Consider the following 25021-nt stretch of genomic DNA (forward strand, 5'->3'; position numbering starts at 1 on the left):
ACACTGTGGTGGGATTAACAAGAAGTGTATGTTTAAAATGGTGTGAAATACTTGTATGTCTGAGGAATTGTAATGATGGGATTTCTGTTGTTTTGAATTTGGCACCCTGCACTTTCAATGGCTGTAGTCATATCGATCCCATTAGCAGGATCTCAGCCATAAGAAGTTTAACTGATAACTGAAACAGACATGGTGACGTAGCAGGAAGATCTGAATGCCATGAATCAAGAGGCTGGGAGTTCAAATCCCAGGTAAGGACACGTTGAATAATAATGGATGCATAAAATAACATGCAAAATTTAATCATATACAGTATGTCAAAGTGTGTCAAATATGTAAGTTGAAAACACTATGTTAAGACCACTGCATGTGAGTATCTCAAGATGGTGCCAGAGAACAAGGCTGATGTTTGAAGTATTCCTAATTAATTGTGTTTTTTTGTTTGTTTCTTTCCGTTGTTTGTAACTTATTTTTTAAACGTATTTTGTACATAATGTTGCTGCTACCATCTTTTAAGACCAAAAATAGCTTCTGGACATCAGAACTGCGATTATAAACCCCCACTTCCTTTCAGTCTGCTAGCAAACGTGCAATCTTTGGAAAATAAAATTGATGACCTATGGAAGATTGAACTACTAACGGGATATTCAAAACTGTAATATTTTATGCTTCACGGAGTCGTGGCTGAACGACGACATTATCAACATACAGCTGGCTGGTTATACTCTGTATCGGCAGGATAGACCAGCGGCGTCTGGTAAGACAAGGGGCGGCGGACTATGTATTTTTGTAAATAACAGCTGGTGCACAATATCTAAGGAAGTCTCAAGGTTTTGCTCGCCTGAGGTAGAGTATCTCATGATAAGCTGTCGACCACACTATTTACCAAGAGAGTTGTCATCTATATCCTTTGTAGCTGTCTATTTACCACAACAAACCGATGCTGGCACTGAGACCGCACTCAATGAGCTGTATATGGCCATAAGCCAACAGGAAAATGCTCATCCAGAGGCATCCATTTTACCTCATTTCTACCAGCATGTTAATGTGCAACCAGAGGGACAAAAACTCTAGACCACCTTTACTCCACACACAGAGACACGTACAAAGCTCTCCATCGCCCTCCTTTTGGCAAATGTGACCATAATTCTATCCTCCTGATTCCTGTTTACAAGCAAAAATGAAAGCAGGAAGCACCAGTGACTAGATCAATAAAAAAAGTGTTCAGATGAAGCAGATGCTAAGCTACAGGACTGTTTTGCTATCACAGACTGGAATATTTTCAGGGATTCCTTCGATGGCATTGAGGAGTACACCACATCAGTCATTGGCCTCATCAATAAGTGCATTGATGACGTTGTCCCCACAGTGACCGTACGTGCATACCCCAACCAGAAGCCATGGATTACGGACAATATCTGCACTGAGCTAAAGACTAGAGCTGCCGCTTTCAAGGAGTGGGATTTTAACCCAGAAGCTTATAAGAAATCCCGCTATACCCTCCAACGAACCATCAAACAGGCAAAGCGTCAATACAGGAAGAAGATCGAATCGTACTACACCGGCTCTGACTCTCGTCAGATGTGGCAGGGCTTGCAAACCATTACAGACTACAAATGGAAGCACAGCCAAGAGCTGCCCAGTGACATGAGCCTAACAGACGAGCTAAACTACTTCTATGCTCGCTTCGAGGCAAATAACACTGAAATATGCATGATAGCACCAGCTGTTCCGGAAGACTGTGTGATCACGCTCTCTGTAGCCGATGTGAGTAAGATCTTTAAATGGGTCAACATGTATGGACTAATGAATGTTCTTGCAACGTTCCCATAAAACATGCATAGAACATTCCTTGCACATCCATGCACATCACAGCAACATTCTTATGAAAATGTTGGTTAAGGCCGCAGGGCCAGACGGATTACCAGGGCGGGTACTGCGAGCATGCGCTGACCAACTGGCAAGTGTCTTCACTGATATTTTATACCAACAAATACCAACATGTTTTAAGCAGACCACCATAGTCCCTGTTCCCAAGAACACTAAGGTAACCTGCCTAAATGACTACCGACCCGTGGCACTCACTTCTGTAGTCATGAAGTGCTTTGAAAGGCTGGTCATGGCTCACATCAACACCATCAACACCATAATCCCAGAAACCCTAGACCCACTCCAATTTGCATACCGCCCAAACAGATCCACAGATGATGTAATCCCTATAGCACTCCACACTGCCCTTTCACACCTGGACAAAAGGAACACCTATGTGAGAATGCTATTCATTGACTACAGCTCAGCGTTCAACACCATAGTGCCCTCAAAGCTCATCAATAAGCTAAGGACCCTGGGACTAAACACCTCCCTTTGCAACTTGATCCTGGACTTCCTGACGCCCCCCCCCCCCCCCCCAGGTGGTAAGGGTAGGTAAAAACACATCCGCCATGCTGATCCTCAACACAGGGGCCCCCCCAGGGTCGCGTGCTCAGTCCCCTCCTGTACTCCCTGTTCAATCATGACTGCACGGCCAGGCACGACTCCAACACCATCATTAAGTTTGCCGATGACACAACAATAAGACAGCCTATAGGGAGGAGGTCAGAGACCTGGCTGAGTGGTGCCTGGACAACAATCTCTCCCTCAACGTGATCAAGACAAAGGAGATGATTGTGGACTACAGGAAAAGGAGGACCGAGCACGCCCATCAACGGGGCTGCAGTGGAGCAGGTTGAGAGCTTCAAGTTCCTTGGTGTCCACATCACCAACAAACTAACATGGTCCAAACACACCAAGACAGTCGTGAAGTGGGCACGACAAAACCTATTCCCCCTTAGGAGACTGAAAAGATTTGGCATGGGTCCTCAGATCCTCAAAAGTTTCTACAGTTGCACCACCGCCCGTATGGCAACTGCTCAGCCGTGCGGTAGCAGACATACAGTAACAGATATAAGACACTATAGAGGGTAGTGCGTACAGCCCAGTACATCATTGGGCCCAAGCTTCCTGCCATCCAGGACCTCTATACCAGGCGGTGTCAGAGGAAGGCCCTAAGAATTGTTAAAGACTCTAGCCACCCTAGACATAGACTGTTATGTCTGCTACCGCACGGCAAGCGGTACCGGAGCATCAAGTCTAAGTCCAAGAGGCTTCTAAACAGCTTCTCTCCCCAAGCCATAAGACTTCTGAACATCTAATCAAATGGCCACCCAGACTATTTGCATTGCCCTCCTCTTTTACACCACTGCTACTCTCTGTTGTTATCATCTATGCATAGTTACTTTAATAACTCTACCTACATCTACATATTACCTTAACTCACAGGTGTCCCCGCACATTGACTCTGTACTGGTACCCCCACGTATATCGTCTCACTATTGTTATTTTACTGCTGCTCTTTAATTACTTGTTACTTTTATTTCTTATTCGTGTTTTTTAAAACTGCATTGTTGATTAGGGGCTTGTAAGTAAGCATTTCACTGTAAGGTTGTACACCTGTTGTATTCGGTGCATGTGACTAATACAATTTGATTTGATATCCGTAACCTTGCCAAAGACAAAAATAGCTGTGAATGGATCAGTGGTTCACCAATCAGGGCTTGAACAAGGCATGATGTGTAATTAAACATTACTTTTTTTGAGAATACTTCTTTGGGACCATCAGGCGACGTCCCGTCAATTGATACACAGAAATGTTCTTGCAATGTTCCCATGAAACCCATCTAGAACACAATATCTTACATTCTGAGAACATGGCAAACATGTTCTGTGTATGTTTGGTTGGACATTGTTGGAATATTCTCCTAACCCACAGACAATGGATACAGGAATGTTCTTTCAGGAATGCCCTGACCCTCAGAAAACTGAACACGAATGTTCTTGCAACGTTCCCCTGAAACGTGTATAGGACATTCATATCTTATATTCTTAGAACATGGCAACCATGGCAACCATGTTCTGTGTATGTTTGGTGGGACATTGATAAACCACAGAGAAATGGACTAATGAATGTTCTTGCAACGTTCCCATAAAACATGCATAGAACATTAATATCTTATATCCTGAGAACATTCCTTGCACATCAAAGCAACATTCTTATGAAAATGTTGGTTAATAACCTAATAAGACTCTTAAGGGAACCTTCTCTAGTTGTGGGGACATTTGTTGTTAGCTGGGTGTGTCCTACCTAGATCTAGACATGTCTGCTATTCTTATACACTGTAATAATAAAATATAACTCTTGGGCTACTACAGTACTGCACAAGCATAATAGGCCAAGACGTAATTACTGCTGACACAATCATTATACAGTACCTTGTTTTAGCATGTCTCAGCACTGAATTAAATCTAAATAAAGCACAATGAGCTTCCTAGGGAAATGAATTTGGAGAGAGAAAACACCCTCCTCCTATCCAAAACAAGTCTTGATATTTTATTCACTAATTGGTCTGTTGAACAATCAGATTTGAAACATTTCTGATGTGAAAAGATCTGGTCAAAATATCTGATGTGATTGGTCAAAAGATCAATTAGTGGAAAAAAAGATCAGAGTCGGCTGCCTGTGTAAACGCAGCATAAGTTCCTTCCTGCCTTTTGCATAAGACATCTAGCTTTGTGATATCATCTGATTTACATCAACTATATGACACGTCAACAGGTAACACTTGGTCCTAGACAAATCTTGTCCACTGTGGGGAAAGGTCTTACAGTTTTTCTCAATTGCTAAAACAACATTTCTGAAACCTTGTTCCATTTCCTGAAAACATTTAACACAAAACCTCATCTTCAAGCACATAACCTCTGACTCCTCTCGCAAAATGAAACATTCGCCTCAAAACAGTTTTTACCTGTGTTCAAAATCAAACACTGCTCTCAAATCATAAACAAAGTGATCAAAATGATACACTCTTGAGCAGTCAGTAAACAATACACCGAAAAATAGGAAACACATTGTTCAAAACATACAATTCTCAGGGAGAAGTACATTTTTAATCAAAAAAATTATTCATATTTTTCCGTCATTGTCTTTTGATGAACGAAAACATGTTCTATCATAGTAGCTCAAATGGATCAGAAATTACTACTCTGCTTTGCTCTTTGCAATTTTGTTTTTTGTTCTTCCTCCTCCTTGTACCCCTATTTTTACAGTACTGTACCCTGCATCTCACAAACTTGTCCTTTGTCTCTGTGATACTGTAATTCTTGTTCTTTGTTAATGTGAACCTGCAACCAGTCAAAATCTATTGAGCTTTCAGTACTGTTACAGTTTTTTCCAATTGCTAACACTATAAAATGACATGCACAGCACAATTATTTAAACTGACACACAGAGAGCAAAACCTCTTCTCAAGTCTCCAAAAGTCTAAACACATTTTCTGCTTTACACACATTTTGCAATTCAAAATGGCACTTATTAAATGCACTGCACACAGTTCTCGGCACAAGACACAACAATCTGACATAAAGTCACATGTGTGCCATTTAAAAACACTGCCATTCAAAATGACACTACATGAGCTAATTGGCCAATACATGTGCCACCTGGCCACACACTTCAATGGTTAATTGTTACCACTTCAATCAGGAAGTATGCATTATGAAAAGACCACAGGTGAGCACCTTTTGTTTTACAACAACAATGGAAGCCGTTGCAGAGAGAGGAAGCGGGAGAGGAAGAGGAAGAGGAAGAGAAAGAGGGAGGGTGAGAATGAGAGGGGAGGACGAGTGAGAGGTCGGGGTAGAGCTGGTAGAGGAGTTCATGGCCAAAGAAGACAACAACTTTCAAATGAAATCAGAGCAACCTTAGTTGATCATGTCATCAACTATGGGCTGACAATGCGAGAGGCTGGACAGAGAGTGCAGCCCAACTTGAGCCGTTTTACTGTCGCCTGTGTCATCTGGACATTTAGACTGGAGTACAGGCATGTAACCATAGTCATAGTGTATCAGTTGGGTGACACCTGTTTACTTCATAAATGGTTGATGTCATACACTAACTGCACACATTTCCTGTAGAATTTACTCTACTGTGGGGGAAATATCTTTAGGCTGCATTGTCCAAGCCCTATATTTTATTTCCTTTTTATTTCTAAAGGGCTGAGAGAGGCAACCATGGTGGAGAAAGAGGCCAAATGTTCACCGGGGTACAGGAAGCTGCCATTGTCAACTTGGTTTTGGAAAATAATGGATTCAGATTATGAGAAATTCAAAGCCACATCATCCAAGACAACACCATATTCAACAACATTCAACGAGTCAGTCTGTCCACATTGGCTCGCATTCTCAAGTGAAACCAAATCAGAATGAAACAACTTTATAAGGTGCCGTTTGAGAGAAACTCTCAAAGAAACAAAGAGGTCAGACGAACATATGTGGATGTAAGTACAATATTGACTGCAGTACACTACACGCAACATTGTTCCCCAGTGTACTGGATAACACCATATTGACTGCAGTACACTACACGCAACATTGTTTCCCAGTGTACTGGATAACACCATATTGACTGCAGTACACTACACACAACATTGTTTCCCAGTGTACTGGATAACACCATATTGACTGCAGTACACTACACACAACATTGTTTCCCAGTGTACTGGATAACACCATATTGACTGCAGTACACTACACACAACATTGTTCCCCAGTGTACTGGATAACACCATATTGACTGCAGTACACTACACACAACATTGTTTCCCAGTGTACTGGATAACACCATATTGACTGCTTTTGTTCTTTGTTTTCAGGGAGTACTGGAAATGGATGCTCAATCCTACATGAGTTCATCTTTATAGATGAGGCTGGGTTCAACCTAGCAGAGACCAGAAGAAGGGGGAGAAACGTCATTGGCCACAGAGCCATTATAGATGTTCCTGGCCAACGTGGTGGGAACATCACAATGTGCGCTGCCATCTCCAATAGGCATGGTGTCCTCCACCTCATAATAGATGTTCCTGGCCAACGTGGTGGGAACATCACAATGTGCGCTGCCATCTCCAATACGCATGGTGTCCTCCGTAGTCATGCCAACCTTGGACCATACAACACAAACCATATTCTCACATTTCTGGACAGACTCCACAACATTCTCATACCACCAGAGCGTATGAATGATGCAGACCATCAAAGAACCCGGTACGTTGTAGTATGGGACAACGTGAGCTCTCATCGTGCAGCCCCAGTCCAAAACTGGTTTGCTGACCACCCACCATTTCTTGTGCAATACCTCCCACCATACTCACCATTTCTGAACCCCATAGAAGAGTTATTTTCGGCATGGCGGTGGAAGGTATATGACCGGCAGCCCTTTGTGCAGGCTATGGAAGAGGCATGTGATAGGATTGATGTGGGCGCGATTCAGGGATGGATAAGGCACTCAAGGCGCTTCTTCCCTCGATGTCTGGCAAGGGAAGATATTGCCTGTGATGTGGACGAGGCGTTGTGGCCAGACCCAGCTGTGCGGCAAGATGCTGCCTAATTATTTTTCTTGCATCTTTTTTTCTCTATATTTTTTCAGCAATTTTCTTTTTCAGTTTACTGTTTTTTTGTGAGCATATTTTTGTTTAGTCCAATGTAAATATAACATGTGCATATGTTGCACTGACTTGTTTGGTGAAAAATAAAGAAATACATTTTTTAACAGCATGTGTGTGTATCTGCAAATATTTCTGTGCATCTGAAGAATTTTCAACAATTTGAACTATTTTAGTATTATTGCAAAGTATACTAAAGATGAGAGTGCTTTTCATTGTGCCCAACAGTGTGTAGTTGGTTAGACAAAAATCTGGTAATTTTTATTTTAACTTTAATATGAATGAAGTGTGTGCCATTTCATGCAAACGTTTGATTTTGATAATGCTATATTTAGTTTTGGTTGCAGTGCTTCATTTTGTAGGATATATGAGGTATTTTGCAGTTTGGGGGTGTGGTTTTGTGAGTTGTGTTAAGTATTTTGATCTCAGACTTTCTCCTTTCCACCTTCAACAACCTGTTTGCTCTCTGAACTGGCTTATATTGGTTGTGTCGCATCATTTGAAACAGGTTAAATCAATTTTGAGTGGTTGTGTTCAATCAATGACATGTCTTCTCTATTTGTATTTGATTGTTGCTACTTGTGTTTACCAGTATGATGACATGTGCATTAGAGTGAAGAATGTGTTTTGAGAATGAGAATGTGTTTAGAGTTTTGCTGAAAAGTCTAAGTGAGATCTGCAAATAGTGTTTTACCATGTGAAATGGTTTAAGGTATTGACAAAATACTGCATAATTAGCTAAATGAGTCCAGGCAACTGAGAACTTTGTTCAGCCAATGGGTTTTAGTGTTTTAGCAATTGAGAAAAACTGTAATGATTTTTATGATCAATAAAACATTTTGAGTGTACTTTTAGCACAGTGTGTGTGTGTGTGTGTGTGTGTGTGTGTGTGTGTGTGTGTGTGTGTGTGTGTGTGTGTGTGTGTGTGTGTGTGTGTGTGTGTGTGTGTGTGAGAGAGAGAGAGAGGTAAGTCAATCAAATCAATCAATCTAACTTACAGTACAGTACGTCAGTTAATTGTCACAAAGTGCTGTACAGAAACCCAGCCTAACCCCAAACAGCAAGCAATGCAGGTGTATAATAAAATAAGTTTAGGGAGAGGTGCTATGATAGCCTGTCACAGCAGTGAGAATGAGCAGAGAGAGAGAGAGAGAGAGCTGCATTGGCCTGTAGCTCTGTTTATGAGTGTAGACTCTTGCGCGGGGCATAGGTCTCCCTGTTGGAGATTGAGTGTAGGCCGTCTGAATGTTGTTTAGGCCGTACCTGGTTGAGTGCTGGCACAGCTTTTGTTCCGATGCAGGGTGCTAGTGTGAGAGAGGAGAGGTTCTGTCCCTCCACCCTACGGGACTCCAGACAATTCTGTCTTTGACGAATCACCCCTGACTTAGAGTCCGAATCATCTGGCACTCTGAAAATACACAACGTACACTTTTCACATATATTTTCTTGCTTTCTTGTACATTCACCAATGCAGACAAGTCTGGATACGAGGTAGATGTATCATCTCTGACTGTTATGTTTTGATACTCACGCGTGGGATAGATTCATGGTGGCATTTATACATGCAAATGAATAATGATTTATTGTAGAGATTAACGTTGAGGCTATTTAGAGTGTCATGTTCCGTGGCCTGGCATAAATGCTTCCTCAAACAACGTCTGAACGGAATTACAATCAATTTTCAAATGTACAAAAAGAAATAGCTCATCACATGGCCATTCATCAGAGGTAGGAAGAACCCACTTCTCTGGGTGGGGGGCTGTGTGTGTGTGTGTGTGTGTGTGTGTGTGTGTGTGTGTGTGTGTGTGTGTGTGTGTGTGTGTGTGTGTGTGTGTGTGTGTGTGTGTGTGTGTGTGTGTGTGTGTGTGTGTGTGTGTGTGTGTGTGTGTGTGTGTGTGCATGAGAGTGTGTATGTGAGAGTGAGTGAGAGAGAGAGGTAAGTAATGGGATCTGCTGCCAGTGTGGGTCTGTGGAGGCTTTACAGCCCAGTTCATTCACTTAGTCAGCAAACGGAAACCTGGAACCAGCAGTAGTGAATCCATCACACACACACACAGCCCCCCATAGGTAACATCACTCATATCCCTCATATCCTGCAAGCAACTTGGAATAGCCTATGACAGTACTTCTCTCTGTATATTGCTCTCGTATGGCTTCACCATAATCTGTGTATACTCTCTCTCACGAGACATGTCCCCACCCTATAAACTTTTTCAAATCAAATTTTATTTGTCACTTGCACTGAATATTAGCTATTTCTCAACTTGTGTCAATTCACCTGTTCTTCAACTATCTTTTTAAAGTCGTTTCTTCTTAGTATGCAATTAACAGTCGATCCAAGTCATCTAAAGGTCAGACCATGCCCTCTCCTGTCTCCCCTGAGTCCACATTGTTAGTTTCAGTCCATGGGATTAACCTAAACTCCATCACGCCTGGCTGTTGTTGTATCAGTCAGATTGAGCTGCAAGCCTGGGCCTCGGACCAATCAGGGGGCAAAAGAAGAGAAGCCTGAGTAATAAAAAAAATCATCATGAATCTATTCTGAATTAAGCATAATGGGATGTGTGTGATTAGCCGGCCACACACACTCACTTGAGCTCTGGGTAGACCTTGTCCAGATACCACTTGAAGGATTTGCACTTGAGACTCTTGCGGAGCTCTTCCCTGCTATGAATGCTGATAAGAGAGAAAGAAAGAAAGGGAAATGAATGTTAGAGAGAGGAACCTTTTTTTATAATGCAGTCCTGCTCTTATCACAGAAAAGACAGTGCTACACACTCACACACAGGGAGGCACACACACACACACACACACACACACACACACACACACACACACACACACACACACACACACACACACACACACACACACACACACACACACACACACACACACACACACACACACACACACACACACACACACACACACACACATAGGCACACTCACACACAGGGAGGCACACTCACACACAGGGAGGCACACACACACAGGGAGACACACACACACAGGGAGGCACACACACACAGGGAGGCACACACACAGGGAGGCACACACACACACCTTATGGTGAACCATGTGGAATCCATTGGTGCAATATGTAATGCAGGGAGAAGAAAAACACTTTTAAATAACCTAAAGAATATGGTTTGAACTGAATCGTCTATCCAGGTTATTCATGCTATTCTAGGTGCAATAAGGGTTTGTATTCTCTAATCTGTCTCTTTTTCAGCCTTTGCTTTTCTCTATTTGTGCATATTTTTGATACTGAATGTTGAATCAGATCTTCAACCAAAACCTAATATTAGATAACGGGAACCTAAGTTTACAAATTATTTTATTTATTTAATTGAAAAAGTTAAGCAACACCCCCTGTGTGAAAAAGGAATTGCCCCCTCACACTTAATAACTGGTTGTGCCACTTTTAGCTTCAATGACTGCAACCAAACGCTTCCTGTAGTTGTTGATCAGTCTCTCACATCGCTGTGGAGGAATTTCTGTCCCACTCTTCCATGCAGAACTGCTTTAGCTCAGCGACATTTGTAGGTTTTCAAGCATGAACTGCTCGTTTCAAGTCCTGCCATAACACCTCAATTGGGATTAAGACTAGGCCATGTCGTCCAAAAAGATATACTTTTGAGTCATCTGTCCATAGAACATTCTGTCCATCCAGGTGCTTTCAGGTGCTTTTTGGATGACATGGGTCCCATTATGTCTGGTGAAAACCAAACACTGCATTCCCCAGTAAGAACCTTATACCAACGGTCAAGCATGGTATGATGGTTTGGGGATGCTTTGCTGCCTCGGGACCTGGATAACTTGCCTTAATAGAAGGAACCATGAATTCTGCTTTGTATCAGAGAATTCTACAGTAGATTGACAGGCCATCCATCTGTGAGCTGAAGCTGAAGTGCTGCTGGGTCATGCAGTAAAACAATGATCCAAAACACACAATCAAGTCTACATGAAAATGGCTATAAAGCAACAAATTTGAAGTTTTGGAATGGCCTAGTCAAAGTCCAGGCCTAATCCCAATTGAGATGTTGTGGCAGGACTTGAAACGAGCAGTTCTTGCTTGAAAACCCACAAATGTTATGGCAGCTCTGCATGGAAGAGTGGGCCAAAATTCCTCCACAGTGATGTGAGAGACTGATCAACAACTACAGGAAGTGTTTGGTTGGAGTCATTTCAGCTTAAGTTGGCGCAACCAGTTATTGAGTGTAAGGGGGCAATTCATTTTTTTACACAGGGGGAATAACTTTGTTTATGAAATCAATGAAATAGGTATTGGTCATTGTTGTGTTATTTGTTCACTCAGGTTTATCTAATATTATATTTTGGTTGAAGATCTGATAACGTTCAGTATAAAAAATATGCAAAAGTAGAGAAAATTAGAAAGGGGCAAATACTTTTTACGGCTCAGTATATCAGTAAAAATACATGGTGTAGAAATGTATGGTGGTGGTTCACGCACTCTCCGTAGGACTTGCCCCGTGCTGCAGGGCGAGCAGAGTAGTAGAAGAGCTTGAACTCATCCATCCACACCTCCGCCGTCCGTCTGGTGTTCCTGCAACACAGCCAGTACAGCACACAGTAGGAGTTGGTAGGCGTTTCACATTAAAACACTTCATCTCAGGGTGGGCCAGACTGATAGTGTGAAAACACCTAGCACGTATGTGACCAAAATAACCATAAGCCAAGCCTGCCCTCACATACTGGTCTCAAACACATTCCAAGAAAATGAATCATCTCATTGCTGGAAGAAAGCAAAGAAACAATACGTGTTCTGAGAGTCAAATGTACATATCCTATTCTATGCATTCTATGCATGTCTAGCTCACACTTTTAAACATTCTACTAATGTGATTCCGCTGACACTGCTGCTGCGTACTGTGGCCCTCCTCCCGATAGATATGTATGTGTCTTGATTTAGACGTTCATACACCTCTTTTGACATTTGAAAGCCTCTGGCAAACTTTGGATTTGGGGTGAAGACACATTTACACGTACATTTCAGTGCATCTCTAGCGTTCCACACTGTCCTGTTCAGCTCATTAAGCTAGTCTACACCCCTATCCTATGCTATCCACTTGACCCTCACAGGCAAGAATAAGACAGCCTACTTTCAGAACTCACATCGCTCCTTTCCACCTTACACGGTCTCAGACGGAAGCATACTCAACACTACTGCGACACAGCCTGGCTTCTGAGCAGCAGCAGAAGATTTTGGGACAGAAAAGGGAGTAGCAGCTTGTAACACAAATTACAGTGATATTGTGCAGAGAGCGGAGCACGGAGAGTGCAGGTGAATAAATTACATATAATTATCAGAGAGCATGCTGAGCCACCAGCTGCCATTAGAAGCCTGGCTTTCTTTTCAGGACATGAAATCAAACATCATACTTGGAGTAATTATTCATTAACTTGGCTGAACTATGCTACACATACAAATTTTGTTGACAGGATTCATTAATTATTCATTGGGGGGGCCTAATGTGTTTTGTGTTGAGGGTAAAGAGGGAAAGCTCATCAGTGAATGAACAGTGAACACACACTGCCAGTCAGTCAAAGGAGAGGCAGCCAAGTCAAGGGTGATTTTTGCACAACACATTTTCTGAAAACGGCTCTGTAATCAAATCAAATAGTGCGTTGTTCACTTTACATATTCAGTCCATGCCGTGACTTTCCTGAAGGCTAAATGCAAATGAGAAAAACAAATGAAGAAAACTGATTCTGTCGATAATTGCATTGTTAACCAAGGGCAGCATTTCTGATTCATGCCAAAGTTGAACATTTGATAAAGAATGACATATGTAGACAAAACTTTTCAGAAAGAATAACAGAAATTGGGTGCACTCGTACGATCAACTAACTAAAGCCCTGCCAAACACAGCAAGAACATGATTCTAATCCCCAATATGGAAAGAGAGCCAAACTACTCTGATGTACAGAAGAGAATAGAGCTTAGCATAATGCATTCAAAAGACAATGTTTGGCAAAGCTTTAGAGAAAACTACAGAAAGTCTTCAATTTGTATTTGCCACGTTCGCTGCAAATCCTATCCCACTATTGGGTTGCATTGCACGAATACCGGCCTACAGCTCAACAACTCACACAGTACATATCGAGTGGTACAGTGCAGCACTTATTTTGGTTGTTGTAGGCTGCCTTTTTTATCTTGGAGCATACGGATAGATACAGTAAGATATAGGTCTTACTTGATGTAGGTGTTGGGTGCCTTTGTATTTTGGAGCAGGCTGTGAGATAGGATACAGTACAAATGGAGTCAAGTCTTACTTGATGTAGGTGTTGGCGTTGCCCTCAGGGAAGATGTAGGGGTGTTTCTTGCGGAAGACGTGGCCAACCCTGCTGCAGGGGATAATCTCTAGGCTCCCTCCACACATCCACACTCGGAACGAGATCTCTATAGGGTTTCACACACACAACACAACACAACACACACCCCACACAACACAACACACAAAACACAGCTACCATTAGTTATCATTGTCCCATGGATTTACTGTATTGTGTGTTGTATGTTCAGTGCTTGTAGACTGTATGAGTTATGGGTGAGAGGAGGCACAGTGGGACAACAGAGTCTTAAGGAGAGAGCGCTCATATACTGTAAGATGGAGAATGGTTACAGGAGAGGTTCAATTCTAACACACAAAGTTTCACATACAATGTCTTGATCATCTACAAGTGAAACCAAATTAAGCTATACTCCTGTTAAGACGTTATACTATTTCTCATCCCAATACAATCCACACACATTACTCGTCATCTTTATCAGCATCAGCATCTGTATGCCTTGAATTATTAGATAACATGCTTGCCCCCTCATATCTCATTTTTAAATCTGCCATGTCCAATGCTCACTTAAAGAAGCCACAATAATGTAAATGAAGTCCTTTCATTGCCTGGTCTAATTTAGCCCAGACTAATATACTAGCCTAAAGACATCCGGCTGTTGCTACACACCTGTCTTTCAAACCCAACAAAGTTGAAGTTTCATAGCCTCATTATCATAGTATATGCTGTGTTTTTCTCTTTCAGAGTAACATCTTCAACACTTCCCCAACAAGCCTATGAGTTTTTTCTGCATTTCAAAGTGTCAAAGGGAGCAGCGTAGGGAATATTTTCCATCTAGGAGAGAAAGTGCAAAAGAGAAAAATAAAAGAGATATGAGAGAGAGAGAAAATAAAAAAGACTGGGGAGAGAGATAAAGAGAAAGTGTGAGAGAGAGAGCATCCTATTCAAGTCTTACTGTACCCCTGTCTCTGCTTTGTTCTCTAATGATCTGAAGCCTCAGCAGCAGTACAGACAGTGGAACCTGTCTGTCTAATATATGAACCCCAGCATCCTTCTGCCAGAGATACATGGGAGAGTACAGCCTCGTCAGCCTCCTGGCCTTTTTAGAATCTGGAACACACTACGAATCATCCCCACCACTACCACGGTTAGCTCGGACTGCTGTGCACAACTCGCCTGCAGATGTACCTGACAGGAGCAAACATGAAGCAGGGAAGAGAACTACGAATGCTACCTATTGCTCCAGGGTTCTGGCTATGACTGGAATAGCTGAAATGTTTACACTCTCTCTAGCTTATTTGACAGTGGTGCTAGAAATTCTGCTTAATATGTGTGTCTTCTTGACCATTGACACTTTATAGTCAACTAAACAGTAAGTGTTACAAGTCCAACATATGGAGTGGATTTGATTGATTTGAAAAATGATCATTTTGGGGATTTGGGACTGTGGTAAAATAACCATTACAAACCCACAGAGTATCCCTCAAAAACTTCCAACACAATACATCAACTGTCCCACTTTAGCAAGGAAAGTTCTCATGACGGCAACGCCCTTGAGCAGACAGAAGGACTGGTGTCAGCTATAGAGGCAGGCTATAAGTGCTGACAGACTGACACGCTGCTGCCACTCGGGTGCTCTCAGGCAGCCTAATCCCCCCAGCTCCAGCCCAGTCAGCTGACTCACTCACCAAAGTTCTCCCCGCCCCAGATGTCCATGGCTGTGTCATACTTCCCCAGGTGGTTGAACCACGACTTGTCAATCACAAACAGCCCTCCGGCAATGATGGGAGTCCTGAGAAAGAGAAGGCGAGAGAGAGAGAGTATTCAGAGGATATTATTTTATGAAATATTGACCAAATAGGATATGATGACTTCTCCCACCAAAATGTCAGTCAGACATGAGGTAGTTTGGTGATGTTTTTGGCGATACTAAGAACACATTATAAATCCAAGTCGCTGGTAGAAGACTCCAACCTATCTAAATCCGTCTCCACACAGTTGAGTCTTGCTGATGTGAATAATGATGCTGGCCCGGCCCGGCGAGTCTCAGTGAGTGTGTGTGACCCGCTGAGTAAAATCTCAATTGATTGAGTGATACAGGAGCCAGCCGGCGACAAACCCGGCCTGGACTGGCTGACAAGCAGAGTTTAAGCGGATACCTTCTCATTATCAGGCGGAAGCTGCACCCAGGCCCTCCACGGTGTGCCAACTGGGGCCTATCTAACACAATAGACTCACAGCACACGACCAGACAATGCAGAGAGAGAGGGATCTGAGAGAGAAAGGGGAGGGAGAGAGAGGGGTAGAGAGAGAGAGAGCTCTTATGTTGCTGACTTCAAGGCAAGCCATTTTAAAAGATTTTTGATTCTTTCATTTTGAAAGACGAGGAGCATCGTCTTGTCTCTAGAATAGACACGCTGTGATGCTCTCTGGCGTCAACAACATATTCTCCACATTCATTTTCTCACAGCGGTTTCTCATTCCCTGTCTCTGTCTGAAGAACCCGAGTAATTTACACTGAACAAAAATAGAAACGCAACATGCAACAATTTCAAAGTTACAGTTCATAGGAAATAAATCCATTGAAATAAATAAATTAGGCCCTATGGATTTCACATGACTGGGAATATCTGTTGGTCACAGATGCCTTAACAAAAGTAGGGGAGTGGATCAGAAAACCAGTCTGTGTCTGGTATGACCACCATTTGACTCATGCAGCGTAGATGTCACGCCCTGGTCGAAGTATTCTGTGTTTATCTTTATGTATTGGGTCAGGCCAGGGTGTGGCATGGGGTTTTTGTATTGTGGTGTGTTTTGTCTTGGGGTTTTGGTGTGTATATATTGGGATTGTAGCTAGTGGGGTGATCTAGCAAAGTCTATGGCTGTCTGGAGTGGTTCTCAATCAGAGGCAGGTGTTTATCGTTGTCTCTGATTGGGAACCATATTTAGGCAGCCATATTCTTTGAGTTTGTCGTGGGTGATTGTCCTTAGTGTCCTTGTTCCTGGCTGTGTTAGTTTTCACTAGTATAGGCTGTTTCGGTTTTCGTTACGTTCTTTGTTTTGTAGTGTTTGTATTTTAGATTTGTGTTACGTTTTTTGTTCATTAAACATGGATCGCAATCTACACGCTGCGTTTTGGTCCGACTCTCCTTCACCACACCTAGAAAACCGTTACAGTAGAGTTGATCAGGCTGCTGATTGTGGCCTATGGAATGTTGTCCCTCTCCTCTTCAATGGCTGTGCGAAGTTGCTGGATACTGGCAGGAACTGGAACACGCTGTCATACATGTCAATCCAGAGTAGAGGTCGACCGATTATGATTTTTCAACGCCGATATCGATTATTGGAGGACCAAAAAAGCCAATACCGATTAATCGGCCAATTTTTATTTATTTATTTGTAATAATGACAATTACAACAATACTGAATGAACACTTATTTTAACTTAATATAATACATCAATAAAATCAATTTAGCCTCAAGTAAATAATGAAACATGTTCAATTTGGTTTAAATAATGCAAAAACAAAGTGTTGGAGAAGAAAGTAAAAGTGCAATATGTGCAATGTAAGAAAGTTAACGTTTAAGTTCCTTGCTCAGAATATGAGAACATATGAAAGCTGGTATTTCCTTCTAACATGAGTCTTCAATATTCCCAGGTAAGAAGTTTTAGGTTGTAGTTATTATAGGAATTATAAGACTATTTCCCTCTATACCAGTTGTATTTCATTAACCTTTGACTATTGGATGTTCTTATAGGCACTTTAGTATTGCCAGTGTAACAGTATAGCTTCCGTCCATCTCCTCGCTCCTCCCTGGCTCGAACCAGCAACACAACGACAACAGCCACCATTGAATCAGCGTTATCCATGCTGAGCAAGGGGAACAACTACTCGAAGGCTCAGAGCGAGTGACGTTTGAAACGCTATTACCGCGCGCTAACTAGCTAGCCATTTCACTTCGGTTACACCAGCCTCATCTCGCGAGTTGATAGGCTTGTAGTCATAAACAGTGCAATGCTTAACTTACAACGAAGAGCTGCTGGCAAAACGCACGAAAGTGCTGTTTGAATGAATGTTTACGTGCCTGCTTCTGCCTACCACCGCTCAGTCAGATACTTAGATACTTGTATGCTTGTATGCTCAGTCAGATTATATGCAACACAGGACACGCTAGATAATATCTAGTAATATCATCAACCATGTGTAGTTAACTAGTGATTATGATTGATTGATTGTTTTTTATAAGATAAGTTTAATGCTAGCTATCAATTTATCTTGGCTTGCTGCATTTGCGTAACAGGCAGTCTCCTTGTGGAGTGCAACGAGAGAGAGGCAGGTAGTTATTGCATTGGACTAGTTAACTGTAAGGTTTCAAGATTGATTCCCCCAAGCTGACAAGGTGAAAACATGTCGTTCTGCCCCTGAACAAGGCAGTTAACCCACCGTTCCAAGGCCGTCATTGAAAATAAGAATGTGTTCTTAACTGACTTGCCTAGTTAAATAAAGGTACACTTAAAAAATAAAAATTGGCAAATCGGTGCCCAAAAATACGGATTTCCGATTGTTATGAAAACTTGAAATCGGCCCTAATTAATCGGCCATTCCAATTAATCAGTCGACCTCTAATCCAGAGCATCCCAGACATGCTCAATGGGTGGCATTTTCAGCTTCCAGGAGTTGTGTACAGATCCTTTTTGATATGGGGCCGTGCATTATCATGCTGAAACACAATATAATGCCGGCGGATGAAGGGCACGGCAATGGGCCTCAGGATCTTGTCACGGTATCTCTGTGCATTCAAATTGCCATTGATTAAATGCAATTGTGTTCATTGTCCGTGGCTTATGCCTGCCCATACCATAACCCCACCGCCACCATGGGGCACTCTGTTTACAACATTGACATCAGCAAACTGCTCACTCACACGACACCATACACACTGTCTGCCATCTGCCCATTACAATTGAAACTGGGATTAATCCGTGTGGAGTACTCTTCTCCAGAGTGCAAGTGGCCATTGAAAGTGAGCATTTGCGCACTGAAGTCTGAAGTCAGTTAAGACGCCAAACTGCAGTCAGGTCAAGACCCTGGCGAGGATGACGAGCACGCAGATGAGCTTCCCTGAGAAGGTTTCTGACAGTTTGTGCAGAAATTCTTTGGTTGTGCAAACCCCTGGTCTCAGACAATGCCGCAGGTGAAGTAGCCAGATGTGGAGGTCCTGGGCTGGCGTGGTTACACATGGTCTGCAGTTGTGAGGCCGGTTGGACGTACTGCCAAATTCTCTCAAATGAAGGTGGAGGTGGCTTATGGTAGATAAATTATTATTACATTCTCTGGCAATAGTTCCGGTGGACATTTCTGCAGTCAGCATGTCAATTGCCCGCTCCCTCAAAACTTGAGACATCTGTTTTGATGTCCCCATATACAAAACATATGTACTGTAATGATCATGCTGTTTAATCAGCCTGTTGATATGCCACACCTGTCAGGTGGATGAATTATCTTGACAAAGGAGAAATGCTCACTAACAGGAATGTAAACAAATTTGTGCACAAAATGTACGAGAAATTATACGTTGTGCGTATGAAACAATTCTGGGATCTATTATTTCAGCTCATGAAACATGGGACCAACACTTTACATGCTGCGTTCATATTTTTGTTCAGTGTAGTTTGACCAATATTCTTGAGACAATACTACCTCCTCTGGTCAATTATAATGTCTCCAGAGTGCACTCGAGGCTACGTCTTAAAAAGTTAGCATCAAAATAGATACATTGACATCTGACAAAATGACAACTCTCGACAGCGAGAACCTTGGCTGCACCCTGAAAACAGCTTTAGGCTGCATGTTTTCCTCCTTCATTTAAAGTCTTGCATCAGGACATTACTATTTCTGGTAGAAAACATAAAGATTCATGATTTATTGATTCAGCTATCTATATATAAAGTTAGAAATAGTGTATGAGGAGGCCTTGGGAGAGCTATTATTTTATTTAACCTTTATTCAACTAGGCAAGTCAGTTAAGAACAAATTCTTATTTACAATGACAGCCTAGGAACAGTGGGTTAACTGCCTTGTTCAGGGGCAGAATGACATATTTTTACCTTGTCAGCTCAGGGATTCGATCTAACAACCTTTTGGTTACAGGCCCGTCGCTCTAACCCCTAGGCTACCTGAGAAAATTCAGCCTAGAAACACAATAAAATAGAGAAATTGATGCTTCTCTATTTTCCAGAAAGAGACATCATTTGTTGTATATTTCCCCTGCTGCAACATAAGTACAGTACATGCCAGACCTGAAGGAAGTATTACAAGAGGAAAACCTAATTTGACAATGCTGTAAAACCCTGAGGTACATGCATCACCAAGTCCTCCCTAGTTATTGGTGTCTGCCATTAACTACTGCTGCTGCTTCCCATTTTCAGATCCCACTTTTTTTTCAGACACTGTCCATAAATAGACACCCCCTCCCACTGGAGAGAAGAAATGACAGAAAATGACATGCCTATGACAAACAGATGATGATGATGGGATTGAATGACTGGGTGATGATGTGCCGGTAGCGACAGGAGAGCAACAGGCTAGTAAGAGATGGAAGATGGGGGGATAATGACACATTTGTGACTCAACATGCCCTACGGAGTCTTGTTAACAGTGCTCTTTAAGTGATGTGTATTATTGGATGGATGCAATGAAAAAGAGGGATTGGCAAAGCATAATCTGTCTCCATTGACCTTCTCTCTAACACTGTGCACGCACGCACGCACGCACGCACGCACGCACGCACGCACACACACACACACACACACACACACACACACACACACACACACACACACACGAACCCCATGATCCAACCATCTGTGCCTCTTTAGCTCACCGCCTCTTCCAACACCCTCTCAGTTTCAGTCCCACCACTCCTGGTAGGTCTCTGCTAAAAAGTGTGTGTGTGCGTGTGCCCAAAACCACACGTCTCTATCTGTGTGTCTATCTCTACCAGTGTGAGGAGCAGACTCCATGTGACACTGCACCAGTCTGGGCACTTGGCCCATGCTGCCAGGCTGTGTGATGTGGGATTGGCTTCCCACCAGGCCTGGGTCTGTGCCTGGGCTATTAGAGGGCCTTATTATTCTAACACCACCCAGGGGCTGGGTGTTGGGGTGGGCACAGAGGGATGTAGGGTATTATACAATGGGTGGGTCTAATCCTGAATGCTGATTGGTTAAAACCACAATCCAGCCGGTGTCTATTCCACAAGTTACCACAGGCTAAATCTATGACGTTAAAATGCCCATTTACTCTGTTCCATCTGACTGTGCAATTCACTGTCTAATCAGCCCAGGCAGGCAACTTATGAACTTGATCTCCGCTATAAGAAAAATCATCTAGACATTTGTTTTCAACAACGGATATTTGAATAAACCTTACCGTCTGTCTCTCTAACATTTGCAACATTGTTTCAATATTCAAATTCGATCTCCTGCTGTCCCATAGTAATGAACATGTCGGGAGTCGGGACGAGACAGACTGGCAGGCAGCTTTTCTCAGCCAGTTGAAATCATGAATCAGCTGGCATCATTTTTATTGATATATACAAAGAAATGTCAATTGAAAAAAGGTCAAATGGAACACAGCTAATTTGCAGTCTTTCTAGCTTCAGTTTGAAGTGATTGTGTTACTGTAGCTGTGTTGTTGGCTAGCTCCTCTGAACAAGTATCCTGACGAGAGAGCACATTTTCTATGTCAGGCAAAATCGCGCCTCATTGGCTCATTGTTATGGATGTATCCAAATAAATGTCACTAGAAAACAAAAGCAAATGCAGCTACTTTGGTGTTATTCTGGCTGCACTTTGATGTGACTGTAAGTTAGCCGTAGATGGCTAGCTAGTAAGCAAGGGATAAGAACGTTGCCAGCCAGTATGGCAATGCAACATTTAGAACGAACGACTGGGTCGAGTCTCTAGTAACCATAGATTTGTGTCGGGACTATATCTTGTGGAAGGATGAAATAGTATGAATACATTCATCAAAATAAGAGAGGAATGAAAGATGGAAGTACAGACAGAGAGCTGAGTAAAGAAGTATGAAGAGGGAACTTAGACGAGGGGAGGAAAGAAAAGAAAACAGAAAGAGAAGAGGAGGGAAGATCAGAGACAGATTGCCCTGAGCAGGACTGATGGACGCAAGTGGAGAGGCTCACCATCTTACTCATTTCTCAAGTGGAGGGAAGATGGCAGCCCACAGCCCAGCATCTCTGACACTCTCACCAGCGCTCTCTGGCAGGAGCCAAGGCTCTCAATCCCCGCACAGCACAGTGAATATTCATGACGGAAACACATGTGTGACCGACCGGCTCGATTTGGTCATATGTAGCTATTTTTTTAAACATTGGATAAAAGTAGAGAATCAGAGCTAGAAACACTACATTGGAGGAACAACGGGAAAGTACTTCTGCTTTGAAAGTTGATAAACTTGTAAGCTCACTTTTGAGAAAATGGCCCTTGAATGTTTGGTACACCTACTGGAGAGCTCTTCTTGTCCACACTCACTCAGCATCGTTCACACCCTCTTAAGCTTTAGCTCCACCCATCTCATTAAGGGTTCACATCTGAGGCTGAACATAGTGAGTACGGTAATATACTTAACAACCAATGATTTCAAGACTAAATACTGACTAAATACTGGTTTATACTACGTCTATCGACGTCTACGTCTATATACAGTTGTCGCAGTGACATCATAAACATTCTATTGTCGTCTGACATCAAACTTGTTGTAATTTTGTAAAAGTATAAACAGACAGCGGCCTGGTGGTCCAAAATAGCATAACTGGTGTATTTTAACACCAATAAACCCATCCGTTTACAAATTAATTTAGTATATATCAATCTAGCAAACCAGCTTGTTAAGTTAGCCGGCAATGTTTTAAATTGGGGCTAATTTGTATTCATTATTACAGAAACAGAAAGATGACCTACGAGTTAATGGCGAGCTAATTACAGAAAATAGCTTACGGTTGTGAATGTGACGAAATAAAAGCAGGGCATTCTACCAGAGAATTTTAGAACTGAGACACTCGTTGGCCTAACGTTATATCCTAATTTGACTTTGGTGCAGGTCATGTTGTTCTCCACATTACCGTCTCTGCTAAACACACACTATGTAAAATCAAAGTTTATTTGTCACGTTCACAGGATACAGAAGGTGTAAATGGTACAGTGAAATGGGCACTTGCATATTGGAGTCTTTTGTTTAGACATGTAGCTGGCTAGCTAAACAAATTACCATCATTCCAACTCATAATGTTACTACCCTGCCTTAATTTTGACAACAGTATCAAGTATTTTCTTAGAAAATATGTTCTTTCATAGAAATGTGTGCTAGTGTTTTGAAAATAAAAGTTGTTTATCTCTGTACCTGGAGAATAATTATTACCGGAAATGAACAGAGAGACTGAAAGGGGAGAGAGATGTGTGAGAGAGATCAATCAATCATTCTAGCCGAGCATTAAAATGACCTGCCCTGGATTCAGAGCCATCCGGGGCCAGGAGGTTTAAAGATGATCAACTATTTTTGGCTAAAATAATGCAAAGGTGCTTTAACTGGCTGTGGTCCGGTCCCCTCTCTGATCTTCTCTGGGCTGCATCCTCATTAGCTGTGCTGCTGCTATCTCTGCAGAGATCACTGGTTTAACTGCCTCTTCCAGCTGCTGCTGCCTAGTGCGCCTCTCCCTCTCTCCTCCCTGATTGACTGTTCAGATCACAGTGCAGTGAAAGGCCACAGGGAGAGACTTCATTCCACTGTTCCTCCGCTCTGCTCCATCAGATGAAAAAGAAAAAAACATGGCTGCATGCTGCCAGCCACTGGACTTAGGAATGGAGGGATGAGCTGTCAGGCAGGCAACCCCTACTCCCCTCCTCTATCCCTCTGTCCCTCTACTCTCTTCTCTTCTGCAGCCAGGCCAGACCGTCCCGTAATATCCGTCTTCATGCCTCCCTTCACTTACTTAATGGGTTCGGTGGGGTCAGCTCTCCTGGCTTTCTGCTCAGCAGACAACTGCTCCCACTTGAAATGTAGACTCCAGTCGAAGCCTGCAGCAGAGAGAGAGATTATCACAACATGAACTGGGAATGTGGGAGGGTGAGGGAGAGAAAGAGCGGGAGAGAGAGGGTAAGTCAGGGGAGGGGAGGATCAGGAGGAGAGCATTGCAGGTCAGAGAGAAGGGGACCAAACGACTAACAACAAAAGGATGATGGGAGGAAGGGGGTGAGAAGGAGGGTGGACTATGAACTATAAAGGCGGGGTTGATTATAAAAACGCTGCAGCAGCCTCTTCCTTCATCACACGCTTTATTAATCTCTGGCAGAACACTGTCAATAATTACAACCACCAGTCCTGCAACCATCTCCTATTTAATTACTCTAATGACTAATTATGGGCCCCAGCCCATTGGCTAATAGCTGATCTGGGCTGAACCTTGGGAATGACCTTTATCAGGCTTTACACAAGAGCTTTTAAATAGCCCTTTCCATCCTGTCCTGAGACAGACGCAGTGCCCTTGATGTCTTCAAATATATGCATGAGAGAGCCAATGAATATTTGTTCTATTAATAAAGTACGTGGGTGTGTGTCTGTTTGTGCACGTGAACATGTGTGTCCATGTGCACGTCTTAGTGTGTCTGTGTACGTGTCTCAGTATGTGTGTGTGTCACACCCTGATCTGTTTCACCTATCTTGTGCTTGTCTCCACCCCCACCAAGTGTCTCACATTTTTCCCCCATTATCCCCTGTGTATTTATACCTGCGTTTTCCATTTGTCTGTTGCCAGTTCATCTTGTATTGTCAGGTCGTACCAGCGTGTTTCCCGTTTCCTTTAGTTCTCAAGTTTTTGTTTCTAGTCTTCCCGATTCTGACCTTTCTGCCTGCCCTGACCCTGAGCCTGCCTGCCATCCTGTACCTGCTCCACTCTGACCTGGTTTACCAACTTCTGCCTGCCCTCGACCTGCCCTTTGCCTGCCCCCTGTGTTATAATAAATTATCTTAGAATCAAACTAACCGCCTCCTGTGTCTGCATCTGGGTCTTATCCTGAGCCGTGATAGTGTGTGTGTGTGTGTGTGTGCAGGGGAGAGAGAGAGAGGGTCTGATTTGGAGCAGACCCAGGAGTG

The 25021-nt window shown here is 42.8% G+C and overlaps 1 protein-coding gene across 1 annotated transcript in view; it reads right to left on the reverse strand.

Annotated features, from left to right (window-relative positions):
• The window catches only part of galnt14 (UDP-N-acetyl-alpha-D-galactosamine:polypeptide N-acetylgalactosaminyltransferase 14 (GalNAc-T14)), a 138472-nt gene that overhangs the window by 21126 nt on the left and 92325 nt on the right, over positions 1 to 25021 (reverse strand). The window contains exons 8-13 of the mRNA XM_046291634.1: positions 23862 to 23946; positions 15539 to 15642; positions 13833 to 13959; positions 12010 to 12102; positions 10125 to 10208; positions 8796 to 8940 (exon numbers count right to left, since the gene is read on the reverse strand). Of these exons, the coding sequence (XP_046147590.1) occupies positions 8796 to 8940; positions 10125 to 10208; positions 12010 to 12102; positions 13833 to 13959; positions 15539 to 15642; positions 23862 to 23946 (638 nt within the window). The remainder of the gene's footprint in view (positions 1 to 8795; positions 8941 to 10124; positions 10209 to 12009; positions 12103 to 13832; positions 13960 to 15538; positions 15643 to 23861; positions 23947 to 25021) is intronic.

This window comes from Oncorhynchus gorbuscha, linkage group LG12 (genome assembly GCF_021184085.1).
Source record: "Oncorhynchus gorbuscha isolate QuinsamMale2020 ecotype Even-year linkage group LG12, OgorEven_v1.0, whole genome shotgun sequence".
Taxonomy (NCBI): Eukaryota; Metazoa; Chordata; class Actinopteri; order Salmoniformes; family Salmonidae; genus Oncorhynchus; species Oncorhynchus gorbuscha.